Source organism: Coregonus clupeaformis, chromosome 40 (assembly GCF_020615455.1).
Source record: "Coregonus clupeaformis isolate EN_2021a chromosome 40, ASM2061545v1, whole genome shotgun sequence".
NCBI lineage: Eukaryota > Metazoa > Chordata > Actinopteri > Salmoniformes > Salmonidae > Coregonus > Coregonus clupeaformis.
In genome coordinates, this window is record NC_059231.1 from 25,569,406 (window position 1) to 25,593,149 (window position 23,744).

Here is a 23,744-nt window from a genome sequence, read left to right on the forward strand (position 1 = left end):
ATTCTCTCCTCCTATCTCTCGTTCTCTATCTATCTAGTTCTCTCTCAATTCAATTCAAAGGGCTTTATTAGCATGGGAAACATATGTTTACATTGCCAAAGCAAGTGAAATAGATAATAAACAAAAGTGTAATAAAAAATTAACAGTAAACATTACACTCATAAAAGTTCCAAAGGAATAGAGCCATTTCAAATGTCATGTTATGGCTATATACAATGATGTAACGATGTGCAAATAGTTAAAGTACAAAAGGGAAAATAAATCAACATAAATATGGGTTGTATTTACAATGGCGTTTGTTCTTCACTGGTTGCCCTTTTCTTATGGCAACAGGTCACAAATCTTGCAGCTGTGATGGCACACTGTGGTATTTCACCCAATATTATCTACTCCTCTCTTTCCTGTCTGTCAATCTAGTATTCTTTCCTCTCTCTTTTGTATTCTCTACTCCTCTCCGCTCTCTTATCTATCTAGTGTCCTCTCCTCTCTTTCCTCTCTATCTAGTATTCTCTCATCTATCTAGTATTCTCTCCTCTTTTTCCTCTCTATCTAGTGTTCTGGGAGAGAGTGTGCTGTGCTGTGGTGATTCATCCTTCCCTGCAGGCCTGAATCCTCTCATCCCATCCTTCCTCCTTCTATTCTTTCACTGAATTTGAGTCAACTAGATTTTATAAGCTATAATTGTAAAAACGTAATTGTTTTGCTTTTTTGCTTCATATTATTGTTTTTGTCATGTGACCTGACCAGGAAACCGTCTTGGCACTAGTGATATGTAATTGCGTGTAAAGACCTGTGTCTCAAAAATAGATTATTTCTAATTACTATTATTATCAGTCCTGTGGAGACCGCACCATGAATCTCCATGACTACGGCATGCTGTTGCCATGCGGCATCGACCGTTTCCGAGGGGTGGAGTTTGTGTGTTGCCCGGGAGACACGCAGCGCAAGTCAGACAGCGTCGAGCTGACTGAGTCTGACATGTGGTGGGGCGGTACCGAGACTGAATACACCGATAACAGGTATACACGCACGCACGCGCACACACAAATGTGTACACACAAAGGCACAAGCACAGGTGCATACAGTCAGACACAAACACACAGACATTTAAGCACACATATATCATCTTAAATGCTTACTCAAGTTCGTAAACCAGTGGTTAAACACTTTTGACAGATAACCTTCACAACCAGTCTACACACACTCACGAACACCCACCCTCCCTACAGCATGCCTCGCCAGGCGGATCAGGGGGCTGCCACCACTGAGGATGATGAGGATGCCTTTGATAGGGACGGTGACGGTGATGAGGATGATGATGATGAAGACGATGAGGATGATGTGACTGACGAACGGGATAGTGGTGAACGCACCTCCAACATCGCCATGACAACCACCACTGAGTCGGTCGAGGAAGTTGTCAGAGGTAAGAGCATGGCATGGATGGAAAGAGATAAATACTTGTTGGTTGGTTTGTAGAGATGGATAAGATGGAGTGTGTATGTTTGAACATATGTGTAAACACACACCCAAGCAGTGTGTGTATGTGTGTGTTTGCGCTGTGTGAGTGTGTATGTGTACATACTGCGTGTCGTGTGTTTAAGAGTGTGTGTGTCTCTCTCAGAGGTATGTTGGGCACGTGCTGAATCGGGCCCATGCCATGCCATGCTGGAGCATTGGTACTTCGTGCCAGAGAAGGGCACCTGTGCCCCCTTCCTCTTTGGAGGGTGCGGGGGCAACCGGAATAATTTTGACTCAGAGGAATACTGCCTGTCTGTCTGCAGCACCAGTGTGTGTAAGTCCCTGTACTGGACCCCCGATATGGCCCTCTGTGCCCCTTACCTTGGGCCATGGGGACTGTCCACCCTGCTGTCTGCCTCTCTGAGCCGCCTGTCTGTCTAACACTGTCTACCTGTCTGTCTGATGTCTCTTAGAACATTGGAGCGTAAGTGATTCAGAGGGGTTGGGTTAAATGTGCAAGACACATTTCGGTTGAATCCATTCAGTTGTTCAACTGACTAGGTATCCCCTTTCCCATATGTACTACCAACTCTGAAAGGGGAAGATTTTTCAGTTCTAGATTTAGCAACACGTTGGTCAATGAAGCACCTTGAGGATACTTAACGTTTTTATTTAATTTCATTTAAGAGATATTCAGCTACTCTTAAAGGAAAATGGAAGGTCAATAAAAAGCACTGCATTAAATACTTTTATTGATATTACATTTTCCTTCAATAGTAGTTATTAAAGATTAACCATCACTATGGATAGCTAATAACAAACCTTGAGAGGGTCTGAGTCCAGGGTCTGAGTCCAGGGTCTGAGTCCAGGGTCTGAGTCCAGGGTCTGAGTCCAGGGTCTGAGTCCAGGGTCTGAGTCCAGGGTCTGAGTCCAGGGTCTGAGTCCAGGGTCTGAGTCCAGGGTCTGAGTCCAGGGTCTGAGTCCAGGGTCTGAGTCCAGGGTCTGAGTCAATCTCAGCTATTGAATATTGTGGGAAGTGCAGAGGATTCCTATCAATATAGTCTGATCTAGTGGGTGTACAGACATCTTGGTACAGACAGAGGTTAACCTTTCGATTAGGTTATTCTGGTTTAAAAAAGAGATATAGCGACTTTAAGAAACAGCTGAGAAATATCTGAGCAGGAAAATAGCCATCACACTCCCTCCCTCACTCACTCACTCACCCTTTTACTCATCTGCTTTCGCAACGATTCTCTTACTCATTCCATCACTTGCCAACAAGCTCAATAACACTGGAGGTTATGAGTCTCTGTGGGTCTGATGGGGTCAGGGTAATGTGTGTGTGTGTGAGAGACAATATTTATGTCTAGTGATTTATGCTAGTCTGACCTGGCTGTGTGTGTTAATGAGTTCATGTCCTAACCGGCTTAACCAAACAACACCAGTCTCTCTTCATATTGGTGTGTGTGTGCATGTGACAATATTTATGTCTGATGATTTATGCTGGTCTGACCTGGCTGTGTGTGTTAATGAGTTCATGTCCTAACCGGCTTAACCTAACAACAGCAGTCTCTCTTCATATCACTTTATCAGTGTGTGTGGGTCAGTGGGTTGAGTCCGTTTTCCTGTCCCTCTCTTTTCTGGTACAGCACAACACTCCTCAGCGGGGAGTGTCAAGGCAGCGAGAAGTCAAGGCAGACAGATATATCACCTGTCGCTCGCTGGCTGACAGGTTTAGCTGCTCTAACCAGTCTGTGCCGGGTCCACCTGTCTGTCTGTGTGTGTTCAGGACTTGAACGTCTAAGTACAGTTTCAGATTACAGTGGCAGATAATGTAGACTTGTGGAAGGAGGATATGCCACTGTTTAACAGTTAACTTCTCTCTCTGGACCCTTTTGTGGACATCCACTTTCCGCTCTACCTCTCCTCCGCCCTCCCCAGTGCCCACCAAGGCCCCCTCCCCCCCTGGCGTGGTGGACCATTACCTGGAGTCTCCCGGAGACTACAACGAACACGCCGACTTCCAGAAGGCCAAGGAAAGTCTGGAGGCCAAGCACCGCGAGAGGATGTCCCAGGTGTGTGTGTTTGAGCGAGAGAGAGTGCGAGAGAGTCAGTCAGTTTTGGCTAGAATAGCTAGAATAGTTACATTCTGCCCATAACACATATCAACACACACACACAGGGTGACGATAGCTTACCTTGGGTTTGTGATATGATGATGCAAAGGTTCCAAATGAACAATGTTACACATTACCAGGTACCTCACCATGTCATATGCGGGGCAAAAGCACTGGTGTACATGTGTATGTATGAGAGAAAGAGAGAGAATATGTATTTTTGAGAGAGAGAAGTATCCCTCCTCTGATGTGAACTAGGGACATTGAGGGAGGTCTCTGAGAGGTGTGTTCTCTGATATGTGTCTCTCCAGGTGATGAGAGAGTGGGAGGAGGCAGAGAGACAGGCTAAGATTCTCCCTCGCGCTGACAAGAAGGCTGTCATTCAGGTACGGTACCTGGGCTGTGTGTATGCGTGCTATATATATATATATATATATATATATATATTATTTTATTTTATTTTATTTAACCTTAATTATGACATGGAGTCATGCTGAAACCAAGGTCTCTTTTACAGATGAGCCCTTTATACACATCAATACACATGCGTGCCAGTAATGTGTGTGTGTATACTAGTGTGTATTAATGTTTCTGCGTGCTCCTGTGTGCAGCACTTCCAGGAGAAGGTGGAGGCCCTGGAGCAGGAGGCAGCAGGAGAGCGACAGCAGCTGGTTGAGACCCACATGGCCCGGGTGGAGGCCCTGCTAAACAGCCGCCGTCGCATGGCCCTGGAGAACTATCTTAGCGCCCTGCAGGCCAACCCACCCAGGGTATATATAAACTCAGCAAAAAAAGAAACGTCATCTCACTGTCAACTGCGTTTATTTTCAGCAAACTTAACATGTGTAAATATTTGTGTGAACATAACAAGATTCAACAACTGAGACATAAACTGAACAAGTTCCACAGACATGTGACTAACAGAAATTGAATAATGTGTCCCTGAAGAAAGGGGGGGTCAAAAGTAACAGTCAGTATCTGGTGTGGCCACCAGCTGAATTAAGTACTGCAGTGCATCTCCTCCTCATGGACTGCACCAGATTTGCCAGTTCTTGCTGTGAGATGTTACCCACTCTTTCACCAAGGCACCAGCAAGTTCCCTGACATTTCTGGGGGGAATGGCCCTAGCCCTCACCCTCCGATCCAACAGGTCCCAGACGTGCTCAATGGGATTGAGATCCGGGCTCTTCGCTGGCCATGGCAGAACACTGACATTCCTGTCTTGCAGGAAATCACGCACAGAACGAGCAGTATGGCTGGTGGCATTGTCATGCTGGAGGGTCATGTCAGGATGAGCCTGCAGGAAGGGTACCACATGAGGGAGGAGGATGTCTTCCCTGTAACGCACAGCGTTGAGATTGCCTGCAAGGACAACAAGCTCAGTCCGATGATGCTGTGACACACCGCCCCAGACCATGACGGACCCTCCACCTCCAAATCGATCCCGCTCCAGTGTACAGGCCTTGATGTAAAGCTCATTCCGACGATAAACGCAAAACTTTTTGCCAGTCCTGTCTGGTCCAGCGACGTTGGATTTGTGCCCATAGGCGACGTTGTTGCCGGTGATGTCTGTTGAGGACCTGCCTTACAACAGGCCTACAAGCCCTCAGTCCAGCCTCTTGCGGACAGTCTGAGCACTGATGGAGGGATTGTGCGTTTCTGGTGTAACTCTGGCAGTTGTTGTTGCCATCCTGTACCTGTCCTGCAGGTGTGATGTTTGGATGTACCGATCCTGTGCAGGTGTTGTTACACGTGGTCTGCCACTGCAAGGACGATCAGCTGTCCGTCCTGTCTCCCTGTAGCGCTGTTTTAGGCGTATCACAGTACGGACATTGCAATTTATTGCCCTGGCCACATCACAGTCCTCATGCCTCCTTGCAGCATGCCTAAGGCACATTCACGCAGATGAGCAGGGACATTTACATTTACATTTTAGTCATTTAGCAGACGCTCTTATCCAGAGCGACTTACAGTTAGTGAGTGCATACATAATTTTTTTATTTTTCATACTGGCCCCCCGTGGGAATCGAACCCACAACCCTGGCGTTGCAAACGCCATGCTCTACCAACTGAGCTACATCCCTGCCGGCCATTCCCTCCCCTACCCTGGACGACGCTGGGTCAATTGTGCGCCACCCAATGGGTCTCCCGGTCGCGGCCGGCTACGACAGAGCCTGGATTCGAACCAGGATCTCTAGTGGCACAGCTAGCACTGCGATGCAGTGCCTTAGACCACTGCGCCACTCGGGGGGACCCTGGGCATCTTTCTTTTGGTGTTTTTCAGAGTCAGTAGAAAGGCCTATTTAGTGTCCTAAGTTTTCATAACTGTGACCTTAATTGCCTACCGTCTGTAAGCTGTTAGTGTCTTAACGACCGTTCCACAGGTGCATGTTCATTAATTTTTTATGGTTCATTGAACAAGCATGGGAAACAGTGTTTAAACCCTTTCCAATGAAGATCTGTGAAGTTATTTGGATTTTTACTAATTATCTTTGAAAGACAGGGTCCTGAAAAAGGGACGTTTCTTTTTTTGCTGTGTTTATTTATTTGTATATATATTGAACAAAAATATAAATGCAACATGTAAAGTGTTGGTTTCATGAGCTGAAATAAAAGATCCCAGAAATGTTCCATATACACAAAAAGCTTATTTCTCTCAAATGTTGTTCACAAATTTGTTTACATCCCTGTTAGTCATCATTTCTCCTTTGCTAAGATAATCCATCCACCTGACAGGTGTGGCATAGCAAGAATTGATTAAACAGCATGATCATTACACAGATGCACCTTGTGCTGGGGACAATAAAAGGCCACTCTAAAATGTGCAGTTTTGTCACACAACACAATGCCACAAATGTCTCAAGTTTTGAAGGAGCATGCAATTGGCATGCTGACTGCAGGAATGTCCAACAGAACTGTTGTCAGATAATTTAATGTTAATTTCTCTACCATAAGCCACCTCCAACGTTGTTTTAGAGAATTTGGCAGTACGTCCAACCGGCTTCACAACCGCAGACCACGTATATGGCGTCGTGTGGGCGAGCAGTTTGCTGATGTCAATGTTGTGAACAGAGTGCCCCATGGTGGCGTGGGGTTATGGTATGGACAGGCATAACCGACAGACAACGAACACAGTGCCGTTTTATCTATGGCAATTTGAATGCACAGCGATAGAGTGATGAGATCCATTGTCATGCCATCCACCGCCATCACCTCATGTTTCAGGATGATAATGCACGGCCCCATGTCGCAAGGATCTGTACACAATTACTGGAAGCTGAAAATGTCCCAGCACCCGTTGCTGACAGGTGTATAAAATCGAGCACACAGCCATGCAATCTCCATAGACAAACATTGGCAGTAGAATGGCCCGTACTGAAGAGCTCAGTGCCTTTCAACATGGCACCGTCACAGGATGCCACCTTTCCAACAAGTCAATTTGTCAACTTTCTGCCCTGCTAGAGCTGCCCCGGTCAACTGTAAGTGCTGTTATTGTGAAGGAGCAACAACGGCTCAGCCGCGAAGTGGTAGGCCACACAAGCTCACAGAACAGGACCGCCGAGTGCTGAAGCATGTAAAAATTGTCTGTCCTCGCTTGCAACACTACCTAATGAGTTCCAAACTGCCTCTGGAAGCAACGTCAGTACAAGAGCTTCATGAAATTGGGTTTCCATGGCTGAGCAGCTGCACACAACCCTAAGATCACCATGAGCAATGCCAAGCGTCGGCTGGAGTGGTGAATCACGCTTCACCATCTGGCAGTCCAACGGACAAATCTGGGTTTGGTGGATGCCAGGAGAACGTTGCCCCAAAGCATAGTGCCAACTGTAAAGTTTGGTGGAGGAGGAATAATGGTCTGGGGCTGTTTTTCATGGTGTATAATGTATAATGTACACAGACACTCACTCAGTACATACTGTACAAATACTCTCACTGTGTATACACACTTACCAGTCATTCTCACTATAATCAAACACATTCTCACTTGTACATACACATGTTGTCCACATCAATATCTCTTATTTCTCTCTTAGTTTTTCTATCTCTCTGTCCCTCTCTCCTTCTCTCACTTTCTCTCTTGCTCTCTATCTCTCCCTCATCCCCCTTTCCTCTCCCCCATCCCACTCTCTCTCTGACCCATCCCCCTCTCTCTCTCCCCCTTAGCCTCGTCAGGTGCTGGGCCTGTTGAAGAAGTATGTCCGTGCAGAGCAGAAGGACAGACAACACACCCTGAAACACTATGAACACGTCCGCATGGTGGACCCCAAGAAGGCTGCTCAGATCCGACCCCAGGTACCCCAACTCCCCCAACCACTATAATACACTACCCTACATTCAGCCCATACATTCACTCTGTGTCCCGTGTAACACTCTGTGTCCCGTGTAACTCCTTTGACCTCTGCACTTCTGACTTCCAGGTGATGACCCACCTGCATGTGATTGACGAGAGGATGAACCAATCCTTGGGGCTGCTCTTCAAGGTGCCCAGCGTGGCCAACGAAATCCAAGACCAAGTTTGTGAGTGTCCGCCCTACTCCTACCCATATACTGCAGTTTCATGTTATTATTTAGTCCATACACAGTGTAGTACTATATTGTGTTATTACAGAGATAATGTACCGACTATACATTTTCCTTTCTGGCTTGTGTTCATTCTGTCTCCTTTTCCTTCTATTTTCCCTTTCTCTCTCTCTCTGTCTGTCTCTGTCTCTCTCTGTCTCTGTGTGTAGCGGTCCTGATGCAGAGGGTTCAGTCAGAGCTGTCTCAGCAAGTCTCATCTCTGCAGAGCGATGGGAGGGTGAGTTTTACACAGGCATGCACACTCTCATTCATAAAAATTTTACAATCTCTCCTATCCTATCTCACACACACACGCAAACACACACACACCAGGGCTGGGATCAATTCAAATGGAAGGCAGTCAATTCAGGAAGTGATTTTAATAACAAATTCCTAAATAGAAAAACTTAAATCGTTGAAAATAGATGCTGTTAAAAAAAAATAAGATTTGTTATTGAAGTTTACTTCCTGAAATGACTGCCTTCAATTCAAATTGACCCTAGTCCTGACACACACACACACACACTCAGTAATGTGTATCCTGTGTTTGCAGACTGATGTCATGGTGAGCTATGGGAACGATGCCCTGATGCCTGACCAGGCCTACAGCTCTGCCCCTCTGGACCCTGGCATGGGCCTGGACAGACTCGGCTTCATCCACCCAGAGAGTTTCAACCAGCCCAACACCGACAACCATGGTAACACACACACACACACACACAACCAGCCTAACACACAGCCTAGCAAACCACGGCAATACACACACAGGACAGCTGTTTCATGCATTATTCATTACATTGGTCATGCTCTAAAGCTTTTTATCAGGGAATGTTTCCTCTGTTAAAACAGTTGAGCCTGTTGACGCTCGTCCAGTTCCAGATAAAGGTCTGCCACTCGGCCTGCTAAGTGTCTGTGTGTGTGTGTGTGCTCCTATAGTATGTGTATGATTGTGTTTATACTGTATGGGTATGTTTGTGGTTATGGTTGTGTTTGTCTCTTTGATTATGTGTGTATGTTTGGATGGTGTATGATGCTCTCTCTCTCTCACTGTGTGTGTTTAGTCTCTGCTCTGAAGCCTGAGGAGTTCCCTGAGGTGCGGATGGAGAAAGAGAGGCAAAGCGCCAGCTATGAAGTGCATCATCAAAAACTGGTACAAAAACATTCAGTACCTATACACTGGTACATGTTCATACATGTATACATCACAAACTGTCTCAGTAGTTCACATGTTTACGATAGAAACTGGAACATTTCCATAATGGTTTATCTGTGCATTGGAGACTGGTAAACACAGTTCTCGTCACAGTCTATAACTGCAGAAACCCTCAACAAACACACGATCTCCAGTTTGATTGACAGGTGTTGTTGTGTTGATTATTACCAGGTGTTCTTCGCTGAGGATGTTGGCTCCAACAAGGGTGCCATCATTGGGCTGATGGTGGGCGGGGTTGTCATAGCGACAGTCATCGTCATCACTCTGATTATGCTGAGGAAGAAGCAGTACACCTCCATTCATCACGGAGTCATCGAGGTAAGAGAGTGTGTGTGTGTGTATGCGTGCGTGCCTGTGATTTGTCTGTGCATGTGCGTGGGTGTTCTGTACCTGTGTGTTAACCTGGTGTGTGTGTGTGTTGCAGGTGGATGCTGCAGTGACCCCAGAGGAGCGACACCTGTCCAAGATGCAGCAGAATGGTTATGAGAACCCCACCTACAAGTTCTTCGAACAGATGCAGAACTAAGGAGCTACCCTTTGATCCCTCACTGACCCTGAACCCCCTTAACCCCTCCTACTTAGGCCATGTTCCATTTTGGTCCCTAAACCCTTCTCCTAGCTCCTGCTTATTTTCAATGGATCTGAAAGGACTGGATAGGTGAAACCAGTATGACTGAAGCTCCACGTAAATCTATTGGGTTAGAAAGAGCCGTAGTCATATTACTTACAGCTACCCAAGGGTAGTGAAGGCCAAGGGGCTAGGGGCCAAAATGGAACCAAGCCACACTCACCCTCCATCCCTTCCTTGTAAGGTGCAGCACATCAACATCCATAGCTGCCATTAGTCAGACAAGGGTATCCTTCTTCACCTGCACATTTTTAGCCAATCACAGATGAGATCCCGTAGCGTTTGTACAGAACAGAGAAGCTCATTGATTGATTAATCTGTCCATGTATCTGTGGGTTGGCCCTCCCCCTCAGTACAGCACTCACATCTCTAAGAGGGCTAAACAGAGGCCTCATATACACCTGTAATCTTCCTCCCTCTTCCTCACTCCTTCTGAAGCAATCTCCTCTCCCCCTCCTCCATCACTCCCATGCACTCCTCTCCCGCTCCCCCTCTCAGATGACGGATGTGCTGTGTTTGGTGATGACATAACAGCTCTTAGCGCTAGCGAAGGGAGGAGGGGCTCAGTCTACCCTGAGCTCCTCTCCGCAGAATTATATCCCAAGTGTTTCAGGTTTGTTTTTCAGAAAAAAATATATACAAAAAAATTATATATAGATATATAAATACATCATCAGAAATATGTAAATGGTGAAGAAATATTGAATGTTTTCATTTGTTATTTTTATTTTGTGCATAATGTATTGAAACAAGGCATAATGTAGTGCATGGCGATATTGATGACCGATATACTTAGAGGGAACCCGGCTCCTGTTGTGGGGACTGGGCCTCTCATGTAGACTTAGCAGGATTTAACATTTCAGTGTCTTCTTTGATCTTGTGATACGAAGAAGAGAAAAAAAGTATTTGGAATCTGGTCTGCTTTGTTGTCACGGAGACATGCTTTAAACAGAATCTGTGCTCTCCTTTGTTTGCCATGCCTCACCCTGTTTTAGCTGCATGGGCTGAATGCTCTATCTATATGTAATATGATATGAAGTGGAATAGTATCTGAAAGGAAGTCGATTGTGCTACTATTTGCATTATATGCACTCATTTAGAGTCTGATTATTTACTGGTATTACTGCTCTGTTTATCGGCATTCCATGTCCATAGAATTGTTTCAGCTCCATTCCTCATTGCCATTCCGGAAATCTCCAGCATTTGACCTATCTTTCCTATTCCTATATCGTCTGTGAATATCTATGAATATCATTTACGGAACAGAAATAATTAGTTTTTATTTTTCTCAGGCTTTCAGACTATTTTTCTATCTTTCTTTCCCTCTCTCTATCCTACAGTCCCAACAGCCCTTCTCTATCACTCCCTCTCTCTGTGCTGTGTCAGCTTGGGGTGTGCGGCGCTTTGGAGTTGTGTAAGAGAGAATTAGATTAAGTTGATAGAGAGAGGGACAGGGATTGAGAATGTGATAAAGATTAGAATGTACAAATCTGATATTCCCGTCACCTTTCCTATCATCACTCCTGCACACACACACACATTCCCTCCAGTGTCTCACACACGCAACATACATTATACACTATTTTTCTATCTTTCCTTGGTTGTTTGATACATGTACAGTGTATGTGTTCTGTGGTGGATATCCCCCTCTTGCTTGTCTTGTCAAATCTCTCATTAAGTCTCAGACCTCCTGGCTTTAAAAGCAGAGGCTAAAGAAATACTGATCTCAGACCAGTTTGATGGTTAAATTGATCTCGGACCAATGTGTGAGAGGCTAAATACAGGGACCTGTATAAGATTCGTAAGTGCAATTCCTCAAGATTTAATGATTTTCTTACGAACTTCTCAAATATCGTACATTTAAAAAAAAAAGATGTTTGTTTCTAGGCAACCGTTTTAGCTAGTCATCTAGCTAGCCATGGCAATCGGGTTAGCATATTTCTTACTGAGATTACTGTTCTAAAACATGTTCTTGGGTTTAAAGTAATCAATACTGAAACTTTCAGATGAATTTTGAGTGAATTAAACATTTCAATTGCTTTCATTAGCGTTTTCTCTCACTGCCCTGAGTTTAAGACAATGGTTTAGCTAGCTTGGAATTAAGAACATTTCCAATACTTTATTTTCAAGAATCTAATTTCTTCTTAACTTTTTGCTTAAGGAGCAACACAAGAAATAGCGCAAGAAAATAACCTTTTTAAGGAATAGCAAGTTTTCTTAACTTTCTTCTTAAGTCTATAGTTAAGGACAAATTGACCGTTAAGACATTTCTTCCTAAGAAGGTTTTGTGAATCTGGGCCCTGATCTGGAGGACACAACTTCACAATGTTGAGATTCAATGTGTTATGTAGACCAGATGTCATTGTCTGTTAGGTAGTGTTTGTTACATTTCTATCTGCATTTCTAACTGAATGCACCCCAGATCTGGGATCAGTATTTAGAGGCAGTAGTAGAGACGAGACATTCCCCGTACCCAAAATGGAGTCAAACTACAGCCTCCAATAGACATGAATGTGACATTCATATTGTGCAATTATTCCACAGATCTACACACACAAACTGAATCAGGTAAATGTGTTGTTGTCGTCAAGGATACTCGTGCTATCTTTCTTTCATTTGTTAATTCTGTGACTTTTTTCTCTGTACCTATACAAACTATTTGCTTAGACTGAGAAAGCTTTCTACACACTATCCCATCAATAAAAAATGTAATGTACATACATATCTCTGGTGTGGTATTCATGACAGAGCTTGAATCCTGCGTGAATGACAAGTGTTGTTTATATAGAAGGAACTAGAAAACATTTGAACACGTTATCGTGGTGCAAAAGAGAGAGTGTGTTTGTGCATACGCATTACATTGGAGGAATGTTACACTAAGTCCTTAGGAAAACACTTGCCACTTTATTCCCCCTGGAGGACAGAAAAGGTCCAGCTCATCAGGGAAACACACTCAAAATAAAATACAAAACAGATCCTTTATAAATGGAAAATATGAAAATACACTGTCCTTGTGGCTATCAAAAACATTGAGTACCGGTATATACAATGGAAACGATACTAAGCTACAGATAAAGGAACAAAAAAAATGCAAAGCTCATATTTCATTTTCAAACATACGCACACACACTCCACTCAAACGCTCATGCACACATACACAGACACTCTCCCTCCCCGACCTGGTTAAAATAAAATAGGAAAACAACCTCCCCATCCTGCCTCAGCCCCTTCTCCAATCAAACCCAAAGGAGTAGGATGAAGTTGCCCATAGACACTGTTTTAAGGTCAGTTTATCATTTCCACCTCCTAATGGTTAAGCTTAGGGCTGGTCATAGTAGTCTGAACCTAGATCTGTGCCTATGGGCAACTTCTACCCTTAGAGAGCCCCAGGCTCCTCCCCCCTCAGCTGTCCTGTGTGGAGGTGTACACAGTGGTGATGGGCTGGCCAATTCCGTGCAGCTGAATGCGGGCCAGCTTCTTCTGCTCACACTCCGTCACCAGGTTGTTGAGCTCGGCAGCGCTGTAGCCAATCAGAGTCCTCAGGTCACACACAAACTTGTAGACGAAGCGCTTGCCCTGTACTTTGCTGATCATGTCCCCGTCATAGTAATACCTGAGAAAATAATCAGATTAAGTAGCCCTTTACAGTCGTACCCGTATAAGGGTTGAAAATGGCAGATTTGTGCATCGGTAAGCGCCTAAATTGGAACGCAGTGGCTGTACAGTTACATGCTATAAATTGTCAGAGCTCAGATGCTACGCTTCACAGCGCCGTATGGGTTTTGACTGACAGCCGTTCTGAACTTGAGCATTGCACGCGACAAGAAGTTGCACCCATCCCTCCCGCTAATTGGGTAACTTTTGCAAATGTTTTGTTGTAGGAGGGCGGGAAATGCTGTAAATTAAGAGGACACTATGTATTTTGAAAGATGAGACGTTGAGGATTATAATAAATACCGCTTTGATGTCATACAAGCAATCCAAACACCCATGAGTCCAAAAGTGCACTTCACATTTCCATATCATAAAATTAATGTCATATACAGTGTCAACGTTTATGATCACTATGTTTGATGTACAGTTCCAAGATGACATGGGGTTATACCCTGGGTTGTGCACTTTGGAGAGGTGTGTGGCCACTTGGAGACACCAGTTAGTCTTTTTCTTTCTTTCTTTCTTTCTTATGTTGCACCTACCACATTTTCCAGGAATATTCTAATTATGATACTGAATGTATTCACAGTATGTTCATATTTAATTAACAAATGCGGCGAAAAGTACAGTAAATGGAAAATGCACAACAACAAAACAATCGACAGTGTAATGTTTGAATTCAGTCTTGTGTCAGGTTAACTGTTGTGTACGCACCTTTGGTCTAATCATTTTCCCATAATCTCCAAACTGTTCCCATTCAATTGCTACCATGCTTATGCATATGAATTTCATATTTATTCTGTAAGAAACCTTTCAATTTAGCCCTATCCATTTAGGTCAATTCCCATGAGTGTAAAGGGTTCAAATTAAACAAGACAAGAGAGTTCAAGACATAAGATAAGAGATATTGAACGTATGCAACAAAAATTTTAAAGAGAGGAAAAGGGAAAGAAACAGGAGGAGTGACATACCGGAGCGCTCTGCTGAGTTTCTCGTAGTTCATGGTGGGCTTGTTCTTGCGGTGGCCCCATTTCTGGGCCACCAGTTCAGGCTGGTTGAGTTTGAACTCCCCCTCCTCTCCCACCCAGGATATACAGTCTCTAGCGTCCTTATCAGTCAACAGCTCCAAAAGGAACTGCCACAGCTGGATCTGACCATTGTTACCTGCAGGGACAGGTGAGAGGACGTTTGTGTGTGTGTGTGTGTACATCCACATCAGATTTGAGCACATGCACATACACACACCATTAATGCACTCATTTTAAAAAACATACCAAGACTTATGCTCTTAAGGTGTACACACACACACACACAAAAAACACACACGTTGTATGCGTACCTGTGCGGTTGCCAGGTGAGCTGCGTTCCTCTCCTCCGGAGATGCGGGGTGTTTTGGGGCCGCGGCTCTGCTTCAGCACCTTGATGGTGGTGGGTGTGGTCTGCACAGCGGCCGGGATGATCTGGACCTCTGGGGGCGGAGACAGAAGGTTCAAACAGTTAGAAACATACAGGATTAAGTTAGACACTGATCTATGGTCAGTTTGCTGTTCCTACCCATGTTTGCACAGGTAAGAATTTGGATAAAAGTAAGCTGATCCTAGATCTGTGCCCACAGGCAACAACTCACACAGAGGAAAACAAGATAGTGTGGTAGATGCATTCAGGGTGACACTGAGTCAGAGAGACAGGAAATAAACGTACGTTGGTCAATGGTGACTGTGGCCTCCTGGCCAGACTGGTCCTGACTGGCCAACACATCTGTAAAGAACAGGGACAGATACAGGATGTATCAATTAACATGCTTGCCCAGGCTCCCATCCCCTTTTCCTAGCCTCTATCCCTTCAGAATTTTCAGTTCTGAACGCACTGGGGACAAATTGGTTGAATCAATGTTGTTTCCACGTCATGTCAATGAAACCAACGTGGAATAGACTCCCCATAGCAGATGTGAGTAAGACCTTTAAACAGGTCAACATTCACAAGGCCAGACGGATTAACAGGATGAATACTCAGAGCATGCGCTGACCAGCTGGCAAGTGTCTTGACTGACATTGTCAACCACTCCCTGACCCAGTCTGTAATACCTACATGTTTCAAGCAGACCACCATAGTCCCTGTTCCCAACAACGCCAAGGTAACCGTCTAAATGACTAATCGCCCTGTAGCACTCACAGCTGTAGCCATGAAATGCTTTGAAAGGCTGGTCATGGCTCACATCAACACCATCATCCCAGACACCCTCGACCCACTCCAATTGGCATACCGCCCCAACAGATCCACAGATGACGCAAACTCTATTGCATTCCACTGCGCCCTTTCCCACCTGGACAAAAGGTGAGAATGCTGTGCCCTCCAAGCTCATCACTAAGCTAAGGACCCAGGGACTCAACACCTCCCTCTGCAACTGGATCCTGGACTTCCTGACAGGCCGCCCCCAGGTAGTGAGGGTAGGCAACAACACATCCGCCACGCTGACCCTCAACATGGGGGCCCCTCAGCGGTGCGTGCTCAGTCCCTTCTTGTACTCCCTGATCACCCACGACTGCGTGGCTGCGCACGACTCCAACACAATCATTAAGTTTGCCGACGGTGGTATGCCTGATCAGACGACAATGAGACAGCCTATAGGGAGGTCAGAAACCTGGCAGTGTGGTGCCAGGACAACAACCTCTCCCTCAACATCAGCAAGACAAATGAGCTGATTGTGAACTACATGAAACCTAGGGCCGAGCGGTTGAGAGCTTCAAGTTCCTCTGTGTCCACATCACTAAGGACCTATCATGGTCCAAACATACCAACAAAGTCGTGAAGAGGGCGCGACAACGCATCTTCCCCCTCAGGCAAGCGGTACCTTAGCGCCAAGTCTGGGACCAAAAGGCTCCTGAACAGCTTCTATCCCCAAGCCATATGACTGCTGAAAAAGTAATTAAATTGCTACCCGGACTATTTGCATTGATACCCTTTTTTGGGGGGCACTGACTCGCTTGCACCAGCTCTATGCACACTCACTGGACTCTACCCACACACTCACACATACTACATATTCTCTCACACACACACACACACATTGCCACACACACACTGCTGTTCTGTTTATTATCTATCCTAATTGCCTAGTCACTTTTACCTCTACCTACATGTACCTCAATTACCTCGAACTACCTCGTATCCTGGACATTGACTCGGTACTGGTACTCCTTTTATATAGCCTCTTTATTGTTATTTTATTGTGTGAAACTATTTCCTATTTTTATTTAGCTGTTTTTTGTCATATTTAACTCTGCATTGTTGGGAAAGGGCTCATAAGTAAGCATTTCACGGTAAAGTCTACACCTGGTGTATTTGGCGAATGTGAAAAATACAATTTGATTTGACGTCTGTTCCCAGTGGGAAGGGACCAGGCACGTGTAAACAATATGGTTATTATGGCTCTACTTAGGCTTGAAATTGGCTAGCCCCTAACACACTGACTCAACACAGAGTAGCTACAACACACACTCACACTTGCGAAGCAGCTCCAGGTGGCTCCAGAGGATCTCTCCACTGGGGACCCTCTGCAGGAACTCATCCTGGGTGAAGGTGCAGAGGTCGCGACCCAGGATGTGAATCCCTCCCACCTCCATCTCGTCAATGCTGAACTCCTTCATCACCCACACGGCCCAGTGGATCACCTGGTCCGCCGTCCACTCTACTGGGTCTGAGAGGAGAGAGACACATTACAAGACTGTGACAATGCTGACTACAGCTTTCTTGTCTGTTAAAAATGTCAAGGCAACTGCAGCAAACTGGTCTCACTTTGTACAATGGTGTGTAACTGCCTGATTAATTATGTTTTTCAGAGTGTGTGTGTGTGTTTATCTGCGTTGTGTCTTATTAATGTGTTTCAATGTAAGTGTGTGTACTCATCACCGTAGGGTATCCCCAGGCGGACCTGCTCCTTGCGGTAGCCCTCCAGTGCGGCGGCCCAGCGGGTCACCTGCTCCGACGTGTCGTCTGACAGGGAGGAGCGCTCCACCGCGATCAGCTGGCCCTCCTCCATCAGGGTGCCCTCCTCCCCCGCTGCATCTGGGTCGATCACCACCTCCACCGTCTCCACCGGCTTCACGATCTCCAGGATGTTCAGCTTCTCCTCGCCTGGATGAAAGGAGGCAGGGGGGTGAGTGGAGGTTAGAGTGTGATTCAATAGTATCGACAGTCTAATTGTTATGGTGCAACATTTGTGTGCGTCTATAGTTTGGGTGCCTGGGTTTTGATAAAGTCTTGGTGCAGAGTCTTGTGTGTGTACCTGGCTTGGTGATGATCTGTAGGCTGAGTTGCACTGTGCCATCTGTCTTCACTCCCTGATCAAAGAGGCTGTGGTCTGGATGCAGCTGGAGAGACAGAAAGAAAGAGAAAGTGGACAGGAGAGGGAGAGGGAGAGAGAAAATGGCAGATTAATAAGAGAGGAGGGAGCCAATGGGAGGGTCAGAAAGGGAGATCAAAAGAAATTAGATAACTCTAAACATATTTCTCCATCAAATGATGAACTCTAAAACACACGAGACGCTCCATCAGTATCAGGTCTGATCAGGTTGGGCAGATATTTCAACCCCATAAATAAATCAAATCAAATGTTATTTGCCACATGCACCGAATACAACAGGTGTAGACATTACAGTGAAAGGCTTACTTACAAGCCCTTAACCAACAACGCAGTTAAGAAAATAAAAAAAATAAAAGTGTTAAGTAAAAAATACAAAATGGCAAATAATTAAAGAGCAGCAGTAAAATAAGATAACAGTAGGGAGGCTATATACAGGGGGTACTGGTACAGAGTCAATGTGCGGGGGCACCGGTTAGTCGAGGTAATATGTACATGTGAGTAGAGTTAAAGTGACTATGCATCGATAATAAACAGAGAGTAGCAGCAGCAGGATGGGGGGGGGGGGGACAATGCAAATAGTCTGGGTAGCCATGATTAGCTGTTCAGGAGTCTTACGGCTTGGGGGTAGAAGCTGTTAAAAAGCCTTTTGGACCTAGCCTTTTGGACCTAGACGTTAAAAAGCCTTTTGGACCTAGGTAGCGCTTGCCGTGCGGTAGCAGAGAGAACAGTCTATGACTAGGGTGGCTGGAGTCTTTGATAATTTTTAGGGCCTTCCTCTGACACCGCCTGGTATAGAGGTCCTGGATGGCAGGAAGCTTGGCCCCAGTGATGTACTGGGCCGTACGCACTACCCTCTGTAGTGCCTTGCAGTCGGAGGCCAAGCAGTTGCCATACCAGGCGGTGATGCAACCAGTCAGAATGCTCTGGATGGTGCAGCTGTAAAACTTTTTGAGGATCTGAGGACCCATGCCAAACCTTTTCCGTCTCCTGAGGGGGAATAGACTTTGTCGTGCCCTCTTCACGACTGTCTTGGTGTGTTTGGAACATGATAGTTTGTTGGTGATGTGGACACCAAGGAACTTGAATCTCTCAACCTGTTCTACCACAGCCCCGTCGATGAGAATGGGGGAGTGCTCAGTCCTCGTTTTTTTCCTGTAGTCCACAATCATCTCCTTTGTCTTGATCACGTTGAGGGAGAGGTTGTTATCCTGGCACCACACGGCCAGGTCTCTGACCTCTTCCCTATAGGCTGTCTCATCGTTGTCGGTGATCAGGCCTACCAGTGTTGTGTCGTCTGCAAACTTAATGATGGTGTTGGAGTCGTGCCTGGCCATGCAGTCATGGGTGAACAGGGAGTACAGGAGGGGACAGAGCACGCACCCCTGAGGGGCCCCCGTGTTGAGGATTAGCGTGGCAGATGTGTTGTTACCTACCCTTACCACCTGGGGGCGGCCTGTCAGGAAGTCCAGGATCCAGTTGCAGAGGGAGGTGTTTAGTCCCAGGGTCCTTAGCTTAGTGATGAGCTTTGAGGGCACTATGGTGTTGAACGCTGAGCTGTAGTCAATGAATAGCATTCTCACGTAGGTGTTCCTCTTGTCCAGGTGGGAAAGGGCAGTGTGGAGTGCAATAGAGATTGCATCATCTGTGGATCTGTTGTGGCGGTATGCAAATTGGAGTGGGTCTAGGGTTTCTGGGATAATGGTGTTGATGTGAGCCATGACCAGCCTTTCAAAGCACTTCATGGCTACAGACGTGAGTGCTACAGGTCGGTAGTCATTTAGGCAGGTTACCTTAGTGTTCTTGGGCACATGGACTACGGTGGTCTGCTTGAAATACAGGCCTCTATCAGTACCTGGATGTCCTGTAGACAGATCTCATATCCGTCCAAAGACATCTGGATACGGGGCTCCAGGAGCTTCTTCAGGTTACCGATTGGCTCATTGATGTCGATGTCCTGTTGGATCAGATCGGCTGATGTGATGGTCTGCTCCTCAACCCTGAAAATGACAACCACACAAACGAAAACACACAAATAGTAATGTTAAGTCATCAGTAGTAGGGAGAGAGCTGGGTTTGAATTGATGGGCTTATGGGAGCCTGTTCACATTGTAAAATATATAACTCACCCCTCCTCCAGACACTCCTGTTTCTCCTGTCCATCGATCTCGATCTCTATCATCTCCTCGGTCTCGCTTTTAGACATTGCTGTACACCAAGATTAAACCTATTCTGAGGAAAAGACTGACAGACGGGGAGGGGGGGTAAGTATCAATCAATATGAAGATTACATCAATTATTTTCAGATGTGATGTTAAAAACACATACAATGGGTTCACATCAGCTATCATCAATTATAAACCGGGTCATTCGAGCCCTGGATGTTAATTGGTATATTTAAGCAATAAGGCCCTAGGGGTTGTGGTATATGGCCAATATACCACAGCTAAGGTCTGTTAATGGTCATGAAGAAACGCGGAGTGCCTAGATACAGCCCTTAGCCGTGGTATATTGGCCATATATCACAAACCCTGAGGTGCCTTATTGTTATTATAAACAGGTTACCATCGTAATTAGAACAGTAAACAAGTAGTTTTGCGTCATACCTGTAGTATATTGTTTCATATACAATTTAAAAAACATTGAGGAATAGTCGCAAAATTGTCACTTGATCATCATTGGCACATTAATAAAACATTTAGTAAATTACCATGAATGCATTTTATCAACAGTGGCATTTTACCAAGTATTTAAAAATAAATAATAAATAAAGAACATTGAAAAGGTTAATGGCTAGTGACTGACAGTTTTGATGAATAGAGTTGAGGGTGCCTCGGTTTCTCATTGGGCGGCAGAGAGTTGTGTGCGCTGAAGTACTAACTCCAGGGCGAGGCCTCTCCAAAGCATAGGCCTTGCGGTGGGCCATTAGTTTATAAATCATGACATCAACTTGATCAATTTAACTCCCTTGAATGCAAACACTTCGTGTATATATATATATGTATATATCAGTACTAATGCACTTTATACGCGTAGCATAGCGCTACAATGTTGTAGCATTACAAAGCTCGCTAGCCAGCATATTTGTCAGCGATGTTACAAGCGCGAAACGGAGGTCGGTATCATGTGAAATACACAATTGATACCGACTGTAAAAAAAAAAAAGTATACACTAAAATAACTGATTTAAGTGTCGATTAAAATATACTCTGAAATTTATAATCTGGAAAACTTTGAAACGGAAATGGAAGAAACGGAAATAAAACAGCAGAGGGGCAAACGCAAAGGAGCCGGAAATCCTGGCTAAGTTTACAGTGTTGTCCAGACTTCCGAGAGCGGTCAGGGGGAATACCGGAGTAATTTGCTCGATTAGAAAATTATATTTAGGTAGCTATAACATTAGGAAAGCTTATTTATATTTGGCTAGCCGTATAACGTGTCAACACGGCGAACAACTGGACCGCACAATGAGCAAGCTGTTGTTGGCATTAGCTAGCAATAATAGCTAGCTAAGTTACTGGCTAACGTTAATAACGAACGTGTCGAAAGTTGGATTTTGGATGTACTTTTGGATTTTGAAGCACATCGTAGACAAGTCATTTTAGAAAGCTATTTTGTAGTTGTAAAGTAGTCTGAAAACGATTCCTTTCATTAGTATTTTATGTTATTGTTTTTAACTAGGTTAATGCATCCACCATGGCATGTGGCTTAGCGGATCAACAAGCTAACGTTTGCTATCTAGCCGCTAACTAGCAAACATAGTTTGATACAAAAAGCGGGAAGACCGATGAGGCATAGTGAAAGAAGATACAATTCCTTTCAGAGAGACAATGTAATGGATTTCATATATATACATTTAAAGTAGTTTATGCTCATACACATACCTCTTCAAATGTACACTCCAAGATTGTGGACTTGCTATGAGTCGATGTAGGATAGCAAGCTAGCTAGCCTTTCCACTCAAATCGAATCGAATTCAAGTTTTTGGTCAACGATGGGGCGGGGACAAGCTTGCCTTTTAGACATAGACCAGCGTTTACTCTTGTATCAAATAAATCATGATGTTTGTGAATTTGGTTGTAATTAATTATGTGTATGAATGTGACGTTTGATAGCAAGCATAATTATTGACAATAATTTTCAGCATTTAACTCACTTGGAACAGCAGGCTGTTGTAGATAAGAACACTCACTGTATGCTTGCACTTATGTATTGAAATAAACCAGCCATCAGTAATCATTATACCACAATGTCCCTCCCACAGACATCCGATTAAATTCAACGTTTGAATATGTAATTAATAAAATCCCTATCTTTGAGGGTAAACAAACATGTAAAGTTTATGAGTTCTTATTACAGAAGGATGAGTTATTCATTTCAAAGTATTATCTAGTATACACTTGCGCTTGACCCCCCTACTTTATTGAGGAAAAGTGTACTTACTATGCCTGTGATATGTTATTTTAAGATTAATGCACTAACTGTAAGTCGCTCTGGATAAGAGTGTCTGCTAAATGACTAAAATGTAAAACATGTAATTATCTAAATACTATAATTATGCTGCAGTGCCTCTTCATAATAAATACATATTGTATGTAATGTTGATATATCTAATATTCAAGAAGACTAATCTTGTACCAGTAAGTGACATCTGCATAATGCTCAGACACCTCAAACATGCCCACTCCAAAAAATAAGTAGACATTTCTCAAGGGAATAAATAATTGGATGGGGTGTACAGTAAGCAAGGAGTGGGTGGTAGGGAATAGACTGATTTCAGACTGGGCAACACATTCAGTAGCCATGATCTCACAATATATTACAGTTCTAAGCCAATTTCAGTCTCCAAATAAATACATTTGTAACCACTGTGTTCTATGTTACCTAGCTATAAGCCAATTTCATAGTGTCCAAATAAATATAGTTGTAACCACTGTGTTTGTATGTTACCTAGCTAAAGGGCCAGTCAAGTTATGGGGCAAATCAAGATTACCTACAAAGTTTAACGATAGCCTTGATTTCAATGCGCAACAGAGGTCCCCTCATCATTTCTGATAGGATGGGCCAACTATTCCACTTCTTCCATTCTAGATTTATAAAAGCCTTTGACACTTCATTTAGTTCATCAAAAATAGTCATGATTGATGTACGCTGTCAGTGTTTGTTACAGGGTTTAGTGTAGGTTTTCCATGCTCTCTGGTAGTGTAAAATCAGTGCACAGACGAGACCGGAAAAAAAGTAGTCACACCAAAGATATTTATAACTAACCCAAGATAGTTCATCTGTGTCATTTACAGTGGGAGCAAATTAAGCATAGTGGGCAGAACAAGCAAGGAGGTGGGCAAAACCGAGCACGAGCTAGCGAGATCCTATTGGCGCCTTGTAGCATGTAGTATTTGCAGTTTGTAGTTTCCGTTAGGGAACGCCTCCTCTGTGAAGTGCGCGTGTGCACAAACTCAATTCGACTTTGTACTCCTAAACAACGCACATTTTTTAAAACTTTGGCAAAGCATCAAGTCCATAAAATTTTGTGCACTGTGTTCGTAATAGATTATAGTTTTGGGAACAGGCAAATGTATTGAGATCAGATGTTTCATCGATGAGAAAATTGGCAGAATGTCGGCCCAGTTTTACCTAGTTCCATCCTCTCCCACTACCCGCAACTGGACTTCCTCTCACTACCCTATTTGGTGGTGAGAAAACGTTCTAAACGGATGCTTCAGCTTTATAGCCCATTTGACGTGTCTGGGT

General features: G+C 44.5%; 2 protein-coding genes across 5 annotated transcripts in view; one reads left to right on the top strand and one right to left on the bottom strand.

The window, feature by feature from the left end:
- Positions 1-12,703, top strand: part of LOC121571616 (amyloid-beta A4 protein) — a 38,952-nt gene extending 26,249 nt beyond the window's left edge. The window contains exons 5-18 of one of the 3 annotated variants that reach the window (XM_041883178.2): positions 835-1,019; positions 1,230-1,426; positions 1,625-1,795; positions 3,403-3,536; positions 3,890-3,964; positions 4,190-4,348; positions 7,743-7,871; positions 7,997-8,096; positions 8,309-8,376; positions 8,692-8,836; positions 8,988-9,023; positions 9,200-9,288; positions 9,523-9,669; positions 9,776-12,703. In XM_041883178.2, the coding sequence (XP_041739112.1) occupies positions 835-1,019; positions 1,230-1,426; positions 1,625-1,795; positions 3,403-3,536; positions 3,890-3,964; positions 4,190-4,348; positions 7,743-7,871; positions 7,997-8,096; positions 8,309-8,376; positions 8,692-8,836; positions 8,988-9,023; positions 9,200-9,288; positions 9,523-9,669; positions 9,776-9,877 (1,737 nt within the window). In that variant the 3' untranslated portion in view covers positions 9,878-12,703. The remainder of the gene's footprint in view (positions 1-834; positions 1,020-1,229; positions 1,427-1,624; positions 1,796-3,402; positions 3,537-3,889; positions 3,965-4,189; positions 4,349-7,742; positions 7,872-7,996; positions 8,097-8,308; positions 8,377-8,691; positions 8,837-8,987; positions 9,024-9,199; positions 9,289-9,522; positions 9,670-9,775) is intronic. The other 2 variants (XM_041883179.2, XM_041883180.2) reach the window with 2 other exon arrangements.
- Positions 12,704-12,863: 160 nt separating this feature from the next.
- Positions 12,864-22,251, bottom strand: LOC121571621 (GA-binding protein alpha chain-like). 2 transcript variants are annotated; one of them, XM_041883191.2, is made up of 10 exons: positions 21,878-22,251; positions 20,123-20,237; positions 19,849-19,993; positions 17,919-18,003; positions 17,543-17,767; positions 17,136-17,330; positions 15,335-15,391; positions 14,973-15,101; positions 14,605-14,797; positions 12,864-13,592 (listed from the first exon to the last, which is right to left on the bottom strand). In XM_041883191.2, the coding sequence occupies exons 2-10, from the start codon at positions 20,197-20,199 to the stop codon at positions 13,382-13,384; spliced, it is 1,317 nt and encodes a 438-aa protein (XP_041739125.1). In that variant the 5' UTR covers positions 20,200-20,237; positions 21,878-22,251; the 3' UTR covers positions 12,864-13,381. The 2 variants fall into 2 exon arrangements, with proteins under 2 accessions (XP_041739125.1, XP_041739126.1); XM_041883192.2 differs by lacking the exon at positions 21,878-22,251 and adding an exon at positions 20,799-21,249.
- Between the last annotated feature and the right edge of the window lie 1,493 nt (positions 22,252-23,744).

Bases quoted from the DNA above. Each gene is read 5' to 3' on its own strand.
- LOC121571621 (XM_041883191.2), bottom strand. From the start codon at position 20,199: ATGTCTAAAAGCGAGACCGAGGAGATGATAGAGATCGAGATCGATGGA. The intron at 15,392-17,135 runs GTGAGTGTGTGT...TGTTCTTTACAG, and splicing joins CCTGGAGCTGCTTCGCAAGT to ATGTGTTGGCCAGTCAGGAC. The intron at 13,593-14,604 runs GTATGTCACTCC...TTATTTTCTCAG, and splicing joins AAACTCAGCAGAGCGCTCCG to GTATTACTATGACGGGGACA.